Source organism: Oryx dammah, unplaced genomic scaffold (assembly GCF_014754425.2).
Source record: "Oryx dammah isolate SB20612 unplaced genomic scaffold, SCBI_Odam_1.1 HiC_scaffold_18, whole genome shotgun sequence".
NCBI lineage: Eukaryota > Metazoa > Chordata > Mammalia > Artiodactyla > Bovidae > Oryx > Oryx dammah.
In genome coordinates this window covers 72521573-72541226 of record NW_024070202.1, presented here as the reverse complement: position 1 = coordinate 72541226, position 19654 = coordinate 72521573, and the positions used below count along the sequence as shown (strand labels likewise).

The following is a 19654-nucleotide window of genomic DNA, read 5'->3' as shown; positions in this document are numbered from 1 at the left end:
GTCTCTCTTGTTTGTGGACTAGTTTTAAAATTTAACGCTGTTAACACTGTACATTATTCCTAAAAATTAAATAAATAAATAATAAATTCCACTTATGCATAATATCTGCATTGAGAAGGGAATGGCAACCCACTCCAGTATTCTTGCCTGGAAAATCCCATGGACAGAGGAGACTGGCGGGCTACAGTCCATGTGGTCACAAAAGAGTCAGACACAACTTAGTGACTAAACAACAACAACAACACATACTTCACTGGTGACTAATGGTAACTATGTACTCAGTCAAATCAGACTCTTGGCGACCCCATGGACTGTAGCCACCAGGCTCCTCTGTCCATAGGATTTTCAAGGTAAGAATATTGGAGCGGGTTGCTATTTCTTCCTCCAGGGGATCTTCCTGACCCAGGGATCAAACCCGTGTCTCTTGTATCTTCTACACTGGGACTGGCAGGCAGATTCTTTACAACTGTGTCAGCTGGGAAGTCCAGTGGTAACTATGATTTGCTCTGCATTATCTGCATACCCATTCAAAGGAAACACACACCTACATACGTGTAATTTCCATCAAAGAGAGTTAGAAATAATTTATTTCACAATAAGTCTTTCCTAAATATTACATCTGGGCTGGAACCCAAACTGCAGAGCATTCTGCAAAATAACTGACCTGTAATCTACAAATGTGTCAAAGTTGTGACAATCAAAAATAGACAGGAATTATCCCAGACTGAAGAGACCAAAACCTGACTGTAATCAAAAAATCCTGATTCTGAAGTTTTTGCTAAGATGCCATTGTAGAGACAAAGGGCCAATCCTGAATGAGGGCTAAGAATTAGATGATTTTTTTGATTGAATTGTGGTCCTACAGGAAGATGCCTTTGTTTATAGAAATGTACATTTTTTGTTGTGGTGGTTGTTTAGTCACTAAGTTGTGTTCAGTGTCCAACTCTTCATGATCCCATGGACTGCAGGCACACCAGGCCTCTGTCCCTCACCATCTCCCTGAGTTTGCCCCGGTATATGTCCACAGAAAGGTACATTAAGTTTGGCATTTTGAAGTGATAGGCAGCATGGAAGAACTTATGATTCAGAAACAAAAGGTTCTTTGTAACTCTTCTTCCAATTCAAGTCTCAGATTGCTTCAAAATACTATATATATATATATCTCCAAATAATATATATTTTATTATATATTATATATATATATATACACACACACACCTCAAAATAATCAAGGGTCAATAGAAAAAGAAACCTGGCAATAGAGCAAGTTGGTACTATGCATTAAGAATTTTCAGAATGTGAAATAGCCTTAAATCTAGTAATTTTACTTTAAGAAATTTTTCTTGAGGAATTAATTTGCTATGTGTGCAGAGATGTCTGAATAAAGATATTTATGGTGGCACAATTTATAGCAGCAAATAACATGAAAATAACCTAAATGTTCAACAGAAAACTGTTAACTAAACCGTGATATATTAATAAAACTAAAATACCATGTAGTTACTAATAATCAGTGTTAAAGAATGAAGACTTAGAAAAATGTTGACTCTATAATGTTAAGTAAAGAATGAATAAACAGCTATAATCAATATAATCCAAATTGTATAAAATGATAAAAATGGAAAGATAAAAAATACAAAACTACTGGATTTATTTTATTTTCTTGGCTGCACCTCACGGCATACAGGATCTTATTTCCCAATCAGGGATCGAACCTTTGCCTTCTGGCAGTGGAAGCATGGATGGCCAAGGAATTCCCAAAACTACTAGGTTTAAACAAAACTATTTTAACGTTCTGTTAACAGGGGCTTCCTTGGTAGTGCAGCTGGTAAAGAATCCACCTGCAATGCAGGAAAACCCAGTTCAATTCCTGGGTTGGGAAGATCCCCTGGAGAAGGGATAGGCTACCCACTTCAGTATGCTTGCCTGGAGAATTCCACGGACAGAGGAGCCTGGTAGGCTACAGTCCATGGGGTCGCAAAGTGTAGGACAGGACTGAGCGACTAAGCACAGCACAGCACATTTTAATATTAACCATAGTTATCACCTGATTGCAAGAAAAGAGGTGGTACAAATTTTATTTTCTGTATTTTTCAAAACTTCTTTTACATTGAGCTTTTTATAAAAGTGAAAACACAGTTAAGAATGAATAGGTTTTTATAAAAATCTCTCCGCCTAGCCTGTGCACTTATATTCCCACTTCTTAGCAAAATGGCTAATGTTTAAGTGAATTAACTAATGGAATTTATAATTATTTACTGTAAACTCATTTATCAAGTGTTTCATGTTAAAGCCTCCAAATAAAGCTGTACTGAGTTTAAATTGTCTGAACAACATCATTCCTTCCTTATTCTGAAATAATGCCATTTGTAGCAACATGGATGGAAATAGAGATTATCATAGCAAGTGAAGTAAATCAGAACAAGACAAATACCACATGATATCGCTTATATGTGGAACCTGAAATATGACACAAATGAACTTATGTACAAAAGAGAAACAGACCCCCAGACACAGAGGTCGCCAGAGGGGAGAGGGGATGGAGAAGGGATGGATTGGGAGTTTGGGATTAGCAGATACGAATGCGTGCATGCTAATTCACTTCAGTTGTATCCAACACTTTGCGACCCTATTCTCTAGGTAATTCTCTAGATAAGAATTCTGGAGTGGGTTGCCATGCCCCCCTCCAGGGGATCTTCTTGACCCAGGGATTGAACTCACATCTCTTATGTATCCTGCATTGGCAGGCAGGTTCTTTACCACTAGCACCACCTGGGAAGCCCTGGGATTAGCAGATGAAAACTATTATATAAGGAGTGAATAAACAGCAAGGTCCTACTGTATAACACAGCGAACTATATTCAATATCCTATGATAAACCATAACAGAGAAGAATATGAAAAAGAATGTATATATATATAACTGAATCACTTTGCTGCACTGCAGAAATTAATGCAATATTATAAAACAACTATACTTCAATAATCTTTAGAAAAGAAAGCAATTCTTTTTAAAAATTATTATATTTATCTGAACTTGATGGAATCATTTATCCTGCATGGCCCTGACTCACCACATTTCAAAGTCCTATCCCCTGCCCCCCCAAAAATCTTTGACTTACTAGCTTAACAGACAGCAATTGTTTTCATAAACAAAAGACTATTTTGTGAAAATATATTTCCTACAGAGCCACTGAGAAAATCAACTGCCAATTTTGTCTTAAATCCCTATGGGTAGGGTTCCAGGCAGTAACTTATTGACTGCCATCCTCCTAAGAAGACAACAGCACAGTAGAGAAAGGAACAGTGAGTTATTTTTAAATAGAAGTGGCTCACCCAGTGTCCCCCATTATGCATCCAGACCACGTATCCTCACATTTACACTCACCTAAGAGAAAAGGAATACATACACCTTGTTACAAAGGGAAAACATGTGCATTAGAGTAGTTACTATTTTTAAAATATGGTCACTTTATTCCTTATGTACATTTACAAATCAGTAAAGGATCAGTCCTCTAATTTTCCTCACATTTGAAGTGCTTTATGCAATGCATAGCAACAAAAATCTACTTTGTCTCTATCGAGATTATATAATTTCTACTACAAGTCTTTTGAAAAATGTTAACAAGTGGCCGTATTTTTAAAGCACTCAGTTAAAATGATTGAACAATCAAATAGCAATGAAATAGTGATGCATGACCACAGGATTTTGGTTTCATAGGTTTTTATGGAAATTCCTGTAATTTCTCATCCATTTTTAAAACCTTTGCACTCAAGGTTGCTGGTAAGAGGCAGTACAGTATATTGGTTAAGCAGAGGAATCTTAGAATCAGATACACTTGGGTTCAAAATCTGGGTATACCACTTAATATGTGTGTAATCTTACAGACATTACCCTTTTAAGATCCAGACACTTTATAGATCTTCATTATCAGCTGATAATGAATACCTTGCAGGATCATCTTGAGGATTAAATAAGCATCTAGATGTAGATAATTCTGCCATTCAACTATCTTTTATGGAGTGGGCACTTCATAAATGGCAATTATTGATGTTGTTTAGTCGCAAGTTGTATCTGACTCTTTTGTGGCCCCATGTACTGTAGCCCACCAGGCTCCTCTGTCCATGGGATTTCCCAGGCAAGAATACTGGAGTGGGTTGCCATTTCCTTCTCCAGGGGATCGTCCAGGCCCAGGGATCAAACCCATGTCTCCTGTATCGGCAGGCAGGTTTTTTAGCACTGAGCCACAAGACGAGCCCATAAATGGTAATAGTTGTAATTAATATAAACAATCATATTTATGGTATTTGTTGCTAAAATAATAAATACGATTATAGTCAACTTACTTCCCTGGTGGCTCAGATGGTAAAGCATCTGCCTGCAATGCCAGAGACCCGGGTTCAATCCTCAGGTCAAGAAGATCCCCTGGAGAAGGCAGTGGCAACCCACTCCAGTACTCTGGCCTGGAAAATTCCATGGATAAAGAAGCCTGGTAGGCTACAGTCCATGGGGTCACAAAGAGTCGGACTCTACTGAGTGACTTCACTTTCACTATAGTCAACTTACTCCAAATATATAGTGCTCGATCATTCTGGGTAAAGTAACTTTACCTACTGGGAATATATATTCATCATAGATGCTAAACCTAGCATATTTTACTAGGCCCATATTTTACTGAGCCCTTTATCAGATCTGATTCTGCAGGCAAATTCTACCTCTGTAGCAATACTAAGAGATGTTTTAAATAAACAATAATAAAACATACACCTTAAGCCTCTATGCCGAGATCATTCAAAATTACCAAACTGAACTTATGTCCTTTAAATTAATAGTTTAAAAAAAATTAATAGTTTAATTTAACAACACCTGGCTTTAATGTTTATTATACACTGAGGAAATTTCATGTGTGATGCAAATATATTAACATTTGTATTACTTTTGGGAAAAAACATTTTGTGCCCAGGCTATCTTTATACTATCACTCAAAATCTTTTGATTAAACAACTGAGTTAAGGAATTTCATTCTGCAAAATATTTTAGTCATGTCCGACTTTTTGCGACCCCATGGACTGTAGCTTACTAGGCTCCTCTGTCCATGGGATTTTCCAGGCAATAGTACTGGAGTGGATTGCCATTTCCTTCTCCAATTTTACAGATAGTCTCTTTTAAATATAACTAAACCACACATGTACTTAAACTTACCACTTGCTAACTTTCTTTTGTCTGAGATAATACCAATATTATGGGCTAATGACTGGGCAAGTGTAACTGCCATTAAGTCCGTTTTCCCAAACTGAAAAACAAAAATAAAATACTTATAAGTGCAAATTATTTTTTATTTAAGATGAAGCAGGGAACATGTCACAATATAACTTAAAAAAACTTCTAAGCATTTTATTTAGCAGAGGTTAATACATAATAGCTAGTGCTGAACTATGGAGCATTAAGGAAAAGGTAGTAAGAAATAATTCCATGTTTGACTAAGTCTTATAGAGAAGAAATCAAGAGAATCATCAACTTCCAGATTTGGAAACTTAAATCTAATTTTTGAGTCCAAATTTCACCAGTAACATTTCTGAAAAGCTTTATACTTGTATACAATTAAGCCAGTCATCCAGTTAATAGAAAATAAAAATAATTTATTTTGAACTTGCTCATCTTTGTTTGTCTACTAGCACTTCTAAATTCCCCAAATTAAATAGAACTTGGGTTCAGAAAACAAACAACATGAGTTAGAGGTGGTGGTGATGATGTTCAGTCAAAATAAACTTGAAAACATCTAGGCATATTTCTTTTCAATATGTAGCCTCTCAAAGATTCAGGTATTTTTCTTTTAGATCACTTCCATCAGGTTTAGTACCCGAGGGGTAGAAGTAACCCTTTGGAAAACTTCCTCTATTTTTTTCCTCCAAAAATTTGCCAAACATTGAGGAAGAAAATTTTCAACTGAGTTGTTAAGTAGTAATCCAATGTTTCAGGGAATTTCTCAATTCTCTGGAAAATCAGTCAAAGTGATAAATAGGGTCTTCTTTTCAAGAAAGGTAAAGATTTTCTCTATATAATCAGCATATTGCTAAGCCTGGAAATTATTCTGAGTAGAATATGAACAGAATTATCCAATATTATCTTCCATTATTTTCCTATTCTGTCCTTGGGTCATTTGCAGTAACCAGGTTGGCTGTTAATAAAATAACAATATCAGGAGTATATAAAATACTGAGAAATTGTCCCTTAAATATTAGGAAAACATCGTCAGCCATCATACCACTTTGTATTGTACAGATGTTCACACCTACTTCATTCACGCCTCCTCCTTTCAGCAACGAGCAAATCCCACCAATATAAGCTGCCCCGCTCCGGCTACTCTCAAATTGACTTCCCCTTTTAGAAAAGGAAATGAAAAAGGCTTACTGCTCACAGCTCAAATATCATAGCACCTCTCATTATTAATTTACCACGTTTATTTTCTCAATACACATACATTTTTATACTATATATTCTGGAGGTAAGGGAAGAATATGAAAATTGTTCACACACATAACCAGAAGAAAAAGTTTCTGAGGAATGTTTCCCATTGCGATTAACAAATATCTTAAATAGAACTATACCTCTTGAAAAAGAATCTCTAATATGCGTTACATGTATGTGGTACTTCTGTCAAAAATGCATATAACTTGAATCTCACAATGAGAAAACATCAAGCATTCTCACAATGAGGAACATTCTATAAAATAACTGGTCTAAACTCTTCAAAAATGTTAACTTCAAAAGAGACAAAGAAAGGCTGAGAAAATACTACAGATTAAAGGAAACCAAAGAGACATGATGATTAAATGTTATGTGAGATCCTGGATCGGATCTTAGATTTGGACAAGGGGAAGGAGAAGCAAGCTATTAAATAATATTGAAACAATTGGTGAAATTTGAATTCAGACAGTGGGTTAGATAAAAACATTGTACTGAGGTTAAAGTTTCTGGTTTTGAGAGTTTACTGCGGTTATATAAGAGAATGGCTTTATTCTCGGGGAATATACACAAGTATTTAGTAGTAAAGGCCCAATAACTAAATGTCCCCAACTTACTCTCAAACGGTTCAGGGAAAAAACACACACACACACTGATAGACAGATGGATAGATGGAAGGAAGAAAGAAGAATACAAAGAAGAAAATTATAAAACAAATGGAGTAAACTATGAAAAACTGACGAATCTGGGTAAAGGGCAAATGGAATTTCCTTGTAGTGTAGTATTCTTGCAACTTTTCTGTAAATTTGGAATTGTGTAAAATAAAAAGCTACCTCAAAACTACACTTTTGCTTCCATTTATAACTTTCTTCAACAGCTCTGGCATTAGATAATTTTATATTAAATGTACATGTTACCCCCCAGAACAAACCATAAGAGTAAGAAAAAGTAAAATATAAAATACACCCTAGAGATACTAAGCTCTCCCTTAGACCAAAAACAAAGAGAAAATTAGCATTTTAAAGACAGCAATTTAAAGAATATAATTATTCTGTCATTAAGAATATGAGAACTCCTTATGAGAATTAATGGTACTTTCACCCAGTAAATGCTCTGATTAGATCTCTTAAAAAATGAAATATACATGCAATAATAAAATAACTCAAAATTAAACCTACTGAATATTCGTGACAATTTCAAACAATCTGTGCTTTAAAACTTCTTTCAAATATATCTGCTACATCAAATACTAATTGCATTATGCAGTACAAACAGTACATCTCATCACAAGTAATAAGAGTATTTAACATGGAATGAAGAAAAGTAATAAATCACTAGAAAAGTTACGTACGAAAAAAGGTGAACTGCATCACTTTTCTCTTTGATAAAATCCCTCCTGTATTTCATAAACTCACGTAGGGTGATCAGTGGATTTTCAGATATGGCAAATTTGTTGTCAGCTGCCCAGGTTTCCATGGCAACCAATACTATCCTTGTCTTAAGTTGGTCTTTATATATCTAGTATATTAACAAAATGAACACATCAGCTATACACATGGGAAAAAAAATCAAATGATTCATGAACAGGTCTACAAAGCTCCTTTTATGGAAAATCTTGTAGCTTTAGTGAAATGTGAGAAACTCCACTGTTTTTAAGGGAGTTAATTGTTTTTCTAACTTACACATGTCCCTTGAGTAATAAGAATCCAACTGTTTACCAAGTAACATCCAAAGAAAAGAGTACTAATTAGACATAAAATACCCCTTTTTGACAGATATTTGCACCCTTACTCAAGGTCCCCCCAGAGTCCATTTTCTGGCATCCTGTAAGATTCAGGCTTTCCTGAGTTTCCCTAGTAAAAAATGGAACACTCTCTGAGGAGATGATTTCTGTACTCTCTGACTGGCCTTAATTAAACTCATGGGGAAGGTACGGGCATAGACTTGTCAGGGAAATTTGGAAAGTAGGTACGGTAGAACTACTTATTTGCATCATTCCCACAGCACCAGGCACGCTTTTGAAAAGGCACAGCTGTCTTTTCACTACTAGAAATACACTGTGAATATCTTTGTTAGGGGCTAGGACTCAACTTTTTCTTTTCCAGTGTGAAAAATACAGGAAAAAAAAATTTAGTCATAAAGGTGTATCTCTGACCTCTTCCTTTTATCATCTTCCCAGTCAGAGATCAAAGTTAAATAAAGTTCATGACAAAGTTACCACGGATTTACAGGACACCTTGGCTAAAGTGCAACTTAGGTCAGTGAAAACATACGAATAGTATCCAATTTATTAGCAATCAGGAGATAAAATTCCTCTGTGGCAATTTTGAATCGGGTTCATACTTACTAAATCTGCCATGTTCACCACAGATTTCGCGTATGTATTGGTAAGTACCACTGAAAGCCGGTGCTTTTTAAACTGAAAGCAAAAGAAAACAAGTGAAGGACTTCAAGGTCATCAACAAATGCTCATCTCAGCAGAGGAAACACAGTGTAACTAAAAGGCCTTTAAAGTTTTCTGTAAAAAAATTCAAGAGTTGACACCTAATTCTTTAGATACTGCAAAGTCTGTGGCAAGGCTCCTAAAGTTTGAGGCCTCACAGATCTTTGAGATAAAATAACAAATACCCATTGCATCCATTTCAAAAGTTTATTTTTTTGTCACAAGATTATTATTCAAAATGAGAACATATATGAAAGTTATCAATGAATTGCAAGACATACAAATAAAAGTAGGGTAAAAGCCAGAAAAAGAGAATGTGAATAATGCTGAAAGTATGAAAAGTTCCACAAGTGTTACTCAGTAAAGAGAAGAAAGCTCTAATGGTCACAAGGAGGTGACTTACAGCTTGATGTGAACAACATGTATCTTTGGTTTGACCTCAAGGCTGTTTTAAAACTCAAGATATATTGTGTAAAATCTGGTTTCTGGCTTCATTTAAAATCAGTATCCACACATGGTAATAACTGGCAAGGGCTGAGAAGCAGTCACTCCTATTAGATAGACAGACCATGTGACTTCTCTTTTGCCATAGACCTGACCCTTCCCTATTGTTTTATGTCTGGCTCACTTTGAACTATCCGCCTATAGATGCTTACAGACATTTGAATTTATGATATCCTAAAATGTCCAAAATATGTGTTTTTACAGCTTATTCTATAAAAATCTCAGGAAAAATAACATTCATGAAATTAAATTGGTAGAAATACAAAACTCAGTCCTACCATAAACAAGGAAGAAGCATCATCAATAATAATTATTAATAATTAATTAAAATCTCAATTAGCTTAATCATATTTAAATAAATGACACATTTTCTCCCAAATAAATAATTCAAAGTAAATTAAAATGTATATGTACCCGAAATTAAGTAAAATTCAACAAAGTACATCACTGGATATATTTAGTTTAAAACTCTGTTTACATGAAACAATTGTTAATTCACTGATGTGCAATCACTGTAACCATGCTGATTATAATATGCCCATGAATTGAGTATAAAACATGCCCATAAACTGGGCATTAAAAAAAAATAAACTGACTCAATAAAAAGTTTGGCTAGGTTTTTATCCTAAAAATCTTCACAGCTTGGCTATATAAGCTTTTGTTTTTTATTTTATATTGGAGAATATTTTGATTAACAATGTTGTAGTAGTTTTCAGGTATACAACAAAGTGATTCAGTTATACATATACATGTATCTATTATTTTTCAAATTCCTTTCTCATTTAGGTTATTATAAAATATTGCGTTCCCTGTGCTATACAGTAGGTCCTTGTTGGTTATATATTTTAAACACAGCAGTGTGCACAGGTCAATCCCAACTCCCAATCTATCCCTCTTTCCATCTTTATTCTTTGGTAACCATGAATTTTTTCTCTAAGTCTGTAAGTCTGTTTCTGTTTTGTAAATAAGCCTATAAGCCTTTCCAAATGGTTTACTGCACAGCAAAAGAAAAACAGAAAAAAATGCTTTTATTAGGATAAAACTAAACATTGCAAATTATTTGTCACATTATTGCTGCTTCACTCTGTCAATTATAAAATGGAAGTTTCCCTTTTTTTTTTTAACCTTGCCATTTTAGTAAGAGAAGATATTAGCCCCTACATTAACTAAGCAAATCCAAGGAGTTAGCATTATGAATCGCATAAATATTTTTGGAACTTCACAAAACACTGTGAATTGATTTACCTAAGCGTGTTTTCCTGTTTACAGGTTGTTGCTGGGTAACAGAAATGTTTGATTATACAAATACCTTCTCCAGGTTACAACTTTTTAGGCTTCTTTCTTCTAAACATACTTCTGCACCCACCAGTTTTATGCTGGGCAGAGGCAAGTTCAAACAACACAAAATTCAGCAAACCTTACCATGAGATGATCATTCACAATCATCAGTTCAATATATTTGGTTTCCTCCTCTACATTACGAGGATATCGACGAAGCTGCAGTACAATAAAGGAAACAGCACATAAATAAGCCCTGGTAACTTGGCTGTGGGAAACTTCCACATTAGGTCCTCAGATAGGATCCATCTTAGAACTGAAAGTGTGTACCCTTTTACTGATCTCTCCCTTTTCCCCCACTGCCTAGCCCCTGGCAACCATGTTTCTACTCTGTTTCTATGTGTTTTTGTTTGTTTGTTTTGCGTTTAGATTCCACATGTAAGTAATACCATGCCATATTTGTCTATTTCTGCCTGGCTTATTTCTTTTTTTAAAATATAAATTTATTGATTTTAATTGGAGGTTAATTACTTTACAATATTGTGTTGGTTTTGCCATACATCAACATAAATCTGCCACAGGTATACATGTGTTCCCCATCCTGAACCCCCCCTCCCTCCTCCCTCCCCGTACCATCCCTCTGGGTCATCCCAGTGCTTATTTCACTCAGCTTAATGCCCTCCAGGTCCATCCACGTTGTTGCAAATGGCAAGATTTCCTTTTTTTTTAAGGCCAAGTAATATTTAACTGTGTGTCTCAGGGACAAGACTTCTAGGTCAGAATCCCAGCTCCATTGCTAGGTAACCCAGTGTAACCATGGGCTGGTTTCTTAAGTCTCTTACGTTTCAATGTCTTTAAAATAGGGATAATGATAATGCCTTCCTCAAAAAATTATGAGGATTAAATATGTTAATACAATTGCCCATGGTGAGTCCTCAAAATATTTAGCAATTATTATTCATATTAGAAATCTGTCTGTAAACATGTTTTACTTAATACTGACTGCTGCTGCTGCTAAGTCGCTTCAGTCGTGTCCAACTTTGTGTGACCCCATAGCCCACCAGGCTCTCCCGTCCCTGGGATTCTCCAGGCAAGAACACTGGAGTGGGTTGCCATTTCCTTCTCCTCATACTTACTAAACATATATTAAAAAGAAAATACCTGGTCCCTTCAACTGCTTTGTCTTACTAGACACTTATTTCTCTCACCCTGTTTTTATGTCATACACACCCCTACACCAACTACCACCATAACTGTGATGATATCTTAATTCTGATGACCAGAGTTTTTATTTTGTATAAACCATTTACCAGATCTATGATTCTGGGCAAGTCATGTACACATTTCAGAGACATCTATTATTTTTCCTGTGAAAGGATAATAATAGTACCCACTTCATGTGGCTTAAAGCATTGTACAGTAAACAATAAACTGCTATTATTATTATTAAGTTCAACATGCATTGAACATTCATAAAGCAGACATTCTGATTTTATATCCTAGACTCCAGAGTAGTTCAAGTGTGAAAATAGCGTTTTGCAGTTTTAAAACTTGATGGAGTCATTCTTAAGGGGGTATTCTTAAGGGGATAAACATAAGGGCTAGTACCATCCAAGCAGACTTCATGATGTGGTTGGTATATACTCAGGCAAGGAAGGAGGCCTATGGTAGAAACAGCCTGAGATGCCACAGCAGCGGCCCCATAATCCATCTGCATGATGAGTGTCCATATGATCGCCACTATCTTGAGTGTATTTTGAGTCTATGAAATAATATGGCCCTAACGCCACTGCTCCTATGAATGTGTCACCCGTGCTGTTTACCTCACTGTGGCAAATGCCTGAAACTAATTCTTACCTCTTACAGACTTAATGTAGATTAAATTGACTGGCAGTTGCCCAAAGTTTTTAAAATATTGTGACATACACCTGTGAATACATACCTGCCGTTTACTCCTTTTTGGTCTTGGCTTCAAAATAAATTTTGGTGGAGTGATATTTACTTGTTGGAATTCTAAAAGGAAACAAAAATAAATGTAACTTAGCGCATTTGCCAGGTTTCTTTCATGAAGGGCAATCAAACTTCTACCAGCCCTAATTAGTATAAATTATATAACTTTAATCAACAATGATTATTATAATTATAATCTATAAATTATATGATTATACATAACTATTACTAATTTTATAATGTAAATATCACACTTAATTAAAATATAGAACATTAACCTAGGTAATTACATTTACATTAATATAAATAAACATACCACAAAGGAATACAATTCAAAAAAATCTCAAGCATTATTCCAGTTCTAATTTATCTGAAAATTTTTCTCATATTTCTCTTATAAATACCATGATATTTTAATGGAAAATCATCTAAATGGCCACTTGACCTTCCCTTCCACCACTAACCTTCACTAAAGAATGACACACCAAAGGTTGGTGAAGATGTGGAACAATTAGAACTCTCATATAATGCTGAGAGTATACAATGGTATGACCAGTTCAGGCAAAGGTTCAGAGATTTTTCATTCAACAGTGGTTCTTAAATTGTGTTCCTTGGACTAGTAGCATTAGCATTACCTGAGAACTTGGAAAAGTAAATTCTTATAACCCACCCAAGACGTACTTAATCAAAAGCTCTAGAAATTTGTGCAGCCACTATGGAAAGCATTATGAATATTTCTCAAAATATTTGAATAGAAATACCATATGATTTTAACAATCCTACTTCTAGGCATATAGCCTAAGGAATTTAAATCAGGATCTCAAAGAAGTGTCTGCATGCCCATGTTCATTGCAACATTATTGACAGCAGTCAAGATACAGAAGCAACCTAAATGTCCATCAGTGGATGAGTGGATAAAGAATATATGGTATATACACACAGTGGAATATTAATCAGTCTTATAAAAGGAAATCCTGCCATTTGCAACAACACATGTGAACCTAGAGGACATTCTGTCAAGTGAAATAAGCCAGACAAAGAAGGACAAATACTACATAATACCATTTACATGAGGAATCTAAAATAGTCAAACTCAGAGAAACAGTGATTAGAATGGTAGCTGTCAGGGGCTAGGAGGAGGGAATATGAGAAGTTACTAGTCGAAGCGGACAAAGATTTAGTTATACAAGGTGAATAAGTCTTCAAGAGCTACTGTACAGTTTAGTGCCTACATTAACAATACTGTATTGTATACCTAAGAATTTGCTAAGAGGTTAGATTTTATGTTAATAGTTTTTATCATCATCACCATAAATAGTGTAGGAGAAACTTTTGGAATGGATGAATATGTTTATGACATAAGTTGTGGTGATTTCATGGATGTATATTTACCTCCAAACTCATCAAGTTCTATACATTAAATATATACAGCCCTTTGTATTTCAATTACACCTCAATATAGTGGCTGAAAAAAATAGCCTGAAGATGAGGCCATCAATCTGTGTTTACCAAGCCCTTTAGGTGATTCTGGTAGATGCTGAAGATTGAGAACAATATTATAAAGTTAAAGATATACTACCTTGTGACCCAGTTATTAAACTCACAGGTATTTGATAGAGAAATATAAATGTGTGTCCACAAAAAAGATTTTTACAAGAATGTTCATAGTTGTTATATTCATAATAGCCCCAAACTAAAAGCAATCCAAATGTCCATAGACAGAAGAGATGAAAAATTGTGATATATGCATACATAAGAACATAGTAATCAAAATAAAGAACTATTGCTGCCTTTGACAACATAGATCTCAGCCATGTCCTAATAAGGAAAAGAAGCTGAATATGATGAATGAGTCCATTTGTATGAACAGGTGAAACTAATCTACAGTGAAAAAAGTCAGAAAAGGGACTGCAGAAGTGGGAGACACTGACAGAAAAGGGACACAAAGGAAATCACTAGGGTAATGGAAATAGTCTATTTTTCATCAGGGGAGTACAAGAGTGTCAGAACTCAGCAAATAGTACACAAAATTGGTGTATTTCATCATAGTAATTTTCTATTGCAGTATAACTGACATACAATATCATACTATTTTCAGGTGTACAAAATAGTGATTTGGTATTTATATACATTTCAAAATGGTTACCACTGTAAGCCCAATTATCATCTGCCTCTGTACAAAGTTATCACAGTATTATTGACTATGTTCCCTATGCTTTACATTACATTCCCATGACTTCTTTACCTTATAACTGGAAGTTTGTGTCTCTAAACCTCCTTTTCTTCTTTTGGGCTGGCCCCCATCTGCTCTAGCCACCACCCCTTTGTTCTCTGTATTTATGAGTCTTTTTCTGTTTTGTTTGCTTTTGTTGGTTGGTTGGTTGGTTTTTTATCATAGTAATTTTTAAATAGTGAGTGCTAAGTGGTCATATGTAAACAAAAATCTTTTCTTAAAATGTGTTCTTAGGAAAACTAGTCTTGAGAGATGTGTCATGTAAAATAAAACATTCCATAATCAAACAAGATTGGGGAACAGCTGATTATATTCTATCTCTGGGAAATACATAATGCACAGCAAAAAAGACATAACCCACAACCCAGTGACACTTTATTAAACTTAAAATTAAAAAAAAGCTTAGTTTTGAGCTTATATAAAATTGCAGCTTTGACATTTGCCTATTTTTTGTTTCCTTCCAATTTGTCATAGTAAGTCTAAAGAGCTTGAGGCAAATAATACTCTTAAAATGAATACTGTCAACTTCTGATAGTAAAAGATAACCAGGAACAAACTGAGGTTTTTCAAAGAATATGGTCAAAACTCATTTTTCATAGCAGAAAAACTACTGAGTAACCTCCAAAGTTTCTGTTGTAAAGAAATTCTGAATGAAGTTTTTTTAAAAAAATTATAAGATTGTATCATGGCACGCCTATAATAAAGTCCTTAGTGGGGAACTTTTAGTTATTACTTTAAATATTAATTAATGTTTATCACATCCAGTAATGCCTATTGGATTGCAACTTTGTTCTCAAGCAGCTAATCAGGATTTATTTTCTTACCATACTAGGAATTCTAAAAAGTTTCATATGATAACGAAAGAACAGTATAAAGCGTCTATGTGAAGTAAAAGTATCTATTATTCATTTGCAGATTTTTCCAAATAGCAAATTCTAGAAACTAGAACTTCCATCCCTTTGGCAGCAGGAGAGAAGGGGTGAGTTCTGTTTCTCTTTAGGGTAACTGCAGAAAGTCAAGGAGCTATGAATTTATTTCAGAGGAAGGAACATTTGAAAACACTTCATTTTCTAATGAGGAGACAATGCAGCCTTTAAGTCATTTTCCTAAGCAGGAGTTTGGACTTTGCTTTAGTCTAGTAAGTTTCCCATTTGCCCTGGTGCCTGTCTCCCAAGGCACAGTCTCCTAGTGCCATAATCAAAACACCCACTCAGCCTCTTACTAGCTGTGGAACCCTAGAAAAGACAAACTAGCTGAGCTTCTGTTTGTTCATCTATAAAATGGGAATAATAATATTGACCTCACAGAGTTGTTACACAGACTAAAAGAAGTTTAAAAATTAGACTATACTATGGCCATAATCGGAGAAGGCAATGGCACCCCACTCCAGTACTCTTGCTGGAGAATCCCATGGACGGAGGAGCCTGGTGGGCTGCAGTCCATGGGGTCACGAAGAGTTGGACATGACTGAGCGACTTCACTTTCACTTTTCACTTTCATGCATTGGAGAAGGAAATGGCAACCCACTCCAATGTTCTTGCCTGGAGAATCCCAGGGACAGGGGAGCCTGGTGGGCTGCCGTCTATGGGGTCGCGCAGAATCAGACATGACTGAAGCGACTTAGCAGCAGCACAGCCATAATCAGGCTGGCTAAGAAGGAGAGGAAGCATCTCCACATCAGCTATACCCTATCTTTAGAAGGAGAACACGGAAAGGAGTCCACTGTGGACAGAGACAAATGCACTCTGCATAATCATTGCTCCTCTACCAAGGCTGAAGCATGAATACCCTGCCCTTCTCACCAAAAGACATGGATGCAACTCTCAAATCAAACCTATAAACAGATGGACTTATAAACACACAATGGAAAGAAAGATAAATTTCACAAATAGCACATCATCATAATAATACATATTAATCTACAATAGCTCTTTATTAAAATGCTGGGGCAAAAAGAAATGAGGAAACAATAAATGAGAAAATATTTACAAGTTCATCTCTATATGTACAAACTGAGTACTTCACCAAGAGTGAATTTTATATATTCTACCTATGCTGACCAATTTTTGCTTTAACAAAGTAAAGGAATACTTTACTTTGAGTCTTTTAACATTAATAAGCTCTTCTTTGTTGAGTTCAAGCAATATCTTTCCAAACTCACCCACTACAAACATGAGGTCAGTTTGCATTTTTTTCTCTCTCTTAATGTCACTTGACTTTCTAAAACTGTTATGAGCAGTCATAGGCTGATGATATTCCACATATAATTAGTTATAAAACATTAAAATAAGTTATTAAAGCTGTCTTTTTTTAAAAAAAATCACTATATGAAAATCATACCAGATGGAAGATCATCCAAGGGAAATTCAAACAGTCTGGATTTGTAAACCGAATGAACATGGAAATCCTCCTGAAATAACACAAACGAGAGATGAGGCATATACAACCAGAAATCTCCAGGCTCAGGCAATCACAGCTGGGGGGAGGTGAAACCTTAAAAGAATCATTGCTTGACTACACATTCTCTCAAGTTTGGGAAGGCAATGAGCCCTTGCACACCCCTCCCACTCATTCCTATATTATCCCAGCACCACAGTGATAGCCCATTAGAAGTAAAATGCCTTCATGGATGGAGAAGCCAAAGCCTGTGGTAATGGCAAAGAAATGAATGTACCTATTCCCCCAAGAAGAAGTAAGACATCTGGGGAATGGGGTTAATGTTTTCTACGACTGGTTCCTTTCCATGAAGCCCTGCCTCCTGTTAGAGCCTGACAGCTTTGCTAGGCAGACTGCAGAGCTAACAGTCTTCTTGTTGGGAAGCAGGTAACTGGCACAATCAGAATGCCCACAGCAGACCCTGCCTCAAAATTCAAGTGTCACACAAATATCTATAAAAATCCAACAGATAAAAAACCATGTTTCATCTAAGAAAAATTAATAAGCATTCAAATAATTTCATCTGGCTTCCTTCAATTACTAAAAAAGGAAGGTCATAAATAATCAAATTTCATGATATCACTTTTTAAAAAATCACACTGTCAAGCAAAGGGACAAGGACGGCTTTCAGTGGGTACTTGGAAAGTAACGCAAAACAGACAGTTTCCCATACAAGATTGTTTATGAGTGGCAGAACAATGAGCGTTTCTTGAAATTATTTGCCTCTCTAAGTGCTTGATTGGTGTTCCATGATACGTGGAAGACTATTTGTGTGTACAAAGCTAGGATGGAATGCATCATGTTTCTCTTTAGTCAGTAATAGCAACCATTTCCTAATTTGTGAGAAAGTGAATGTTTAAACTAAACTGAGAAAGAGAACGGAGAAAACCCGGATTTCTCTAAATTTTTTCAGCACGGGGCCTTAAAGAAGATAGGCAAAAGAGAAAAATCTAGAATCTAGAAAAGAAAAAGAGTGGGAAATCACATTATCTGTGGATTTGATCCATCATGAACTGAATGTCTATGTCCCTTCCAAACTCATGGTTAAGTCCTAAATTCCTAATGTGATTGTATTTGGAGATAGGGTCAGAGGGAGGCGATAAAGGTTAACAGAGATCACAAGAGTGAGGTCCGAGTCCGATAAGGCTGGTGCCCTGACGAGAAGAGGAAGAGACACCAGACCTCACAGGACACCATCTGCACCCCAAGGAGAGAGCCCTCAATGGACACTGACCCCACTGGCACCATGAAGTCGGACTTTCAGTCCCCAGACTGTAAGAAAATAAATTTATGTTGTTTAAGCTGACTAGACTGACAGACCACAGCACATCACAGTGGAGTTAGTAATGAAGGCTTCAGAACACCTCAGAAGGAAAGTATTTCCAGCAGATGGGAAGAGTAAAAGGTAGATTTTTTTTTAAAAAAGATCACTGTGGTTTTGCTTTGTTATTGCTGTCCAGCTCTTTGCAACCCCATGGACTGCAGCACACCAGGCTTTCCTGTCCTTCACTGTCTTCAGTATTCATAATTTGAGCAAACTCCAGGAGATAGTGAAGGACAGGGAAGCCTGGTGTGCTGCAGTTCGTGGGGCCCCAAAGAGTCAGACCCGACTTAGCAACTGAACAGCAACAAGACAAAACCACAGTGATCTTTTTTTCAAAAAATCTACCTCTTACATTTCCCCTCTGCTGGAAATACTTATCTTCTGAGGTGTTCTGAAGCCTTCATTACTATCTCCACCATAATGTGCTGTGGTCTTAGTCTGGGTGGCTTAAACAAGATAAATTTATTTTCTCACAGTCTAGGGTTTTTCCTTATTCACTATTTAACTTAAAATATATGTATACATATTATATGCATTTATAGATATATAATATGTCTGTGTTTATACATATATTCTCGACCCTGAAATATGAAAAGAAAGCAAAATAAAAAGAAAAAAGAGAAGAAAAAGAGTGGGAAAGAAATCACCCAGCATTGTTTACATTTGCCATGGCAAACAGAAGGAGCACTTACTTGGGAGGTGTCATTTCCTTCTGGCTCAATGAGATAGGTGTGGTTCCCATCATAGAACATCCCACTGCCAAGGATAAGAAGACAGTTAGGCCTGGCAATTGACTCTTGCCTCAGAACCAGATCATTTTAAAGTCAGCAGCAGCCAGAGGACCAGTTTACCTCTCAAACCCTACTTTTCAGTCCTACCTATTACATGGAGTACCCACCACATACCACACACACATGCACCGCACACACCACATATACACATACATACATACACACACCCACATCATACACACACACCACATACCAGACACACACATACATACATACACACCCCCACATCA

At 36.0% G+C, this 19654-nt stretch overlaps 1 protein-coding gene across 1 annotated transcript in view; it reads right to left on the bottom strand.

The window, feature by feature from the left end:
- Positions 1 to 19654, bottom strand: part of ADAM22 (ADAM metallopeptidase domain 22) — a 235196-nt gene that overhangs the window by 57116 nt on the left and 158426 nt on the right. The window contains exons 6-14 of the mRNA XM_040259774.1: positions 19326 to 19389; positions 17214 to 17283; positions 12633 to 12703; positions 10835 to 10909; positions 8813 to 8884; positions 7817 to 7983; positions 6297 to 6381; positions 5203 to 5293; positions 3336 to 3387 (exon numbers count right to left, since the gene is read on the bottom strand). Coding sequence (XP_040115708.1) covers positions 3336 to 3387; positions 5203 to 5293; positions 6297 to 6381; positions 7817 to 7983; positions 8813 to 8884; positions 10835 to 10909; positions 12633 to 12703; positions 17214 to 17283; positions 19326 to 19389 — 747 coding nt within the window. The remainder of the gene's footprint in view (positions 1 to 3335; positions 3388 to 5202; positions 5294 to 6296; positions 6382 to 7816; positions 7984 to 8812; positions 8885 to 10834; positions 10910 to 12632; positions 12704 to 17213; positions 17284 to 19325; positions 19390 to 19654) is intronic.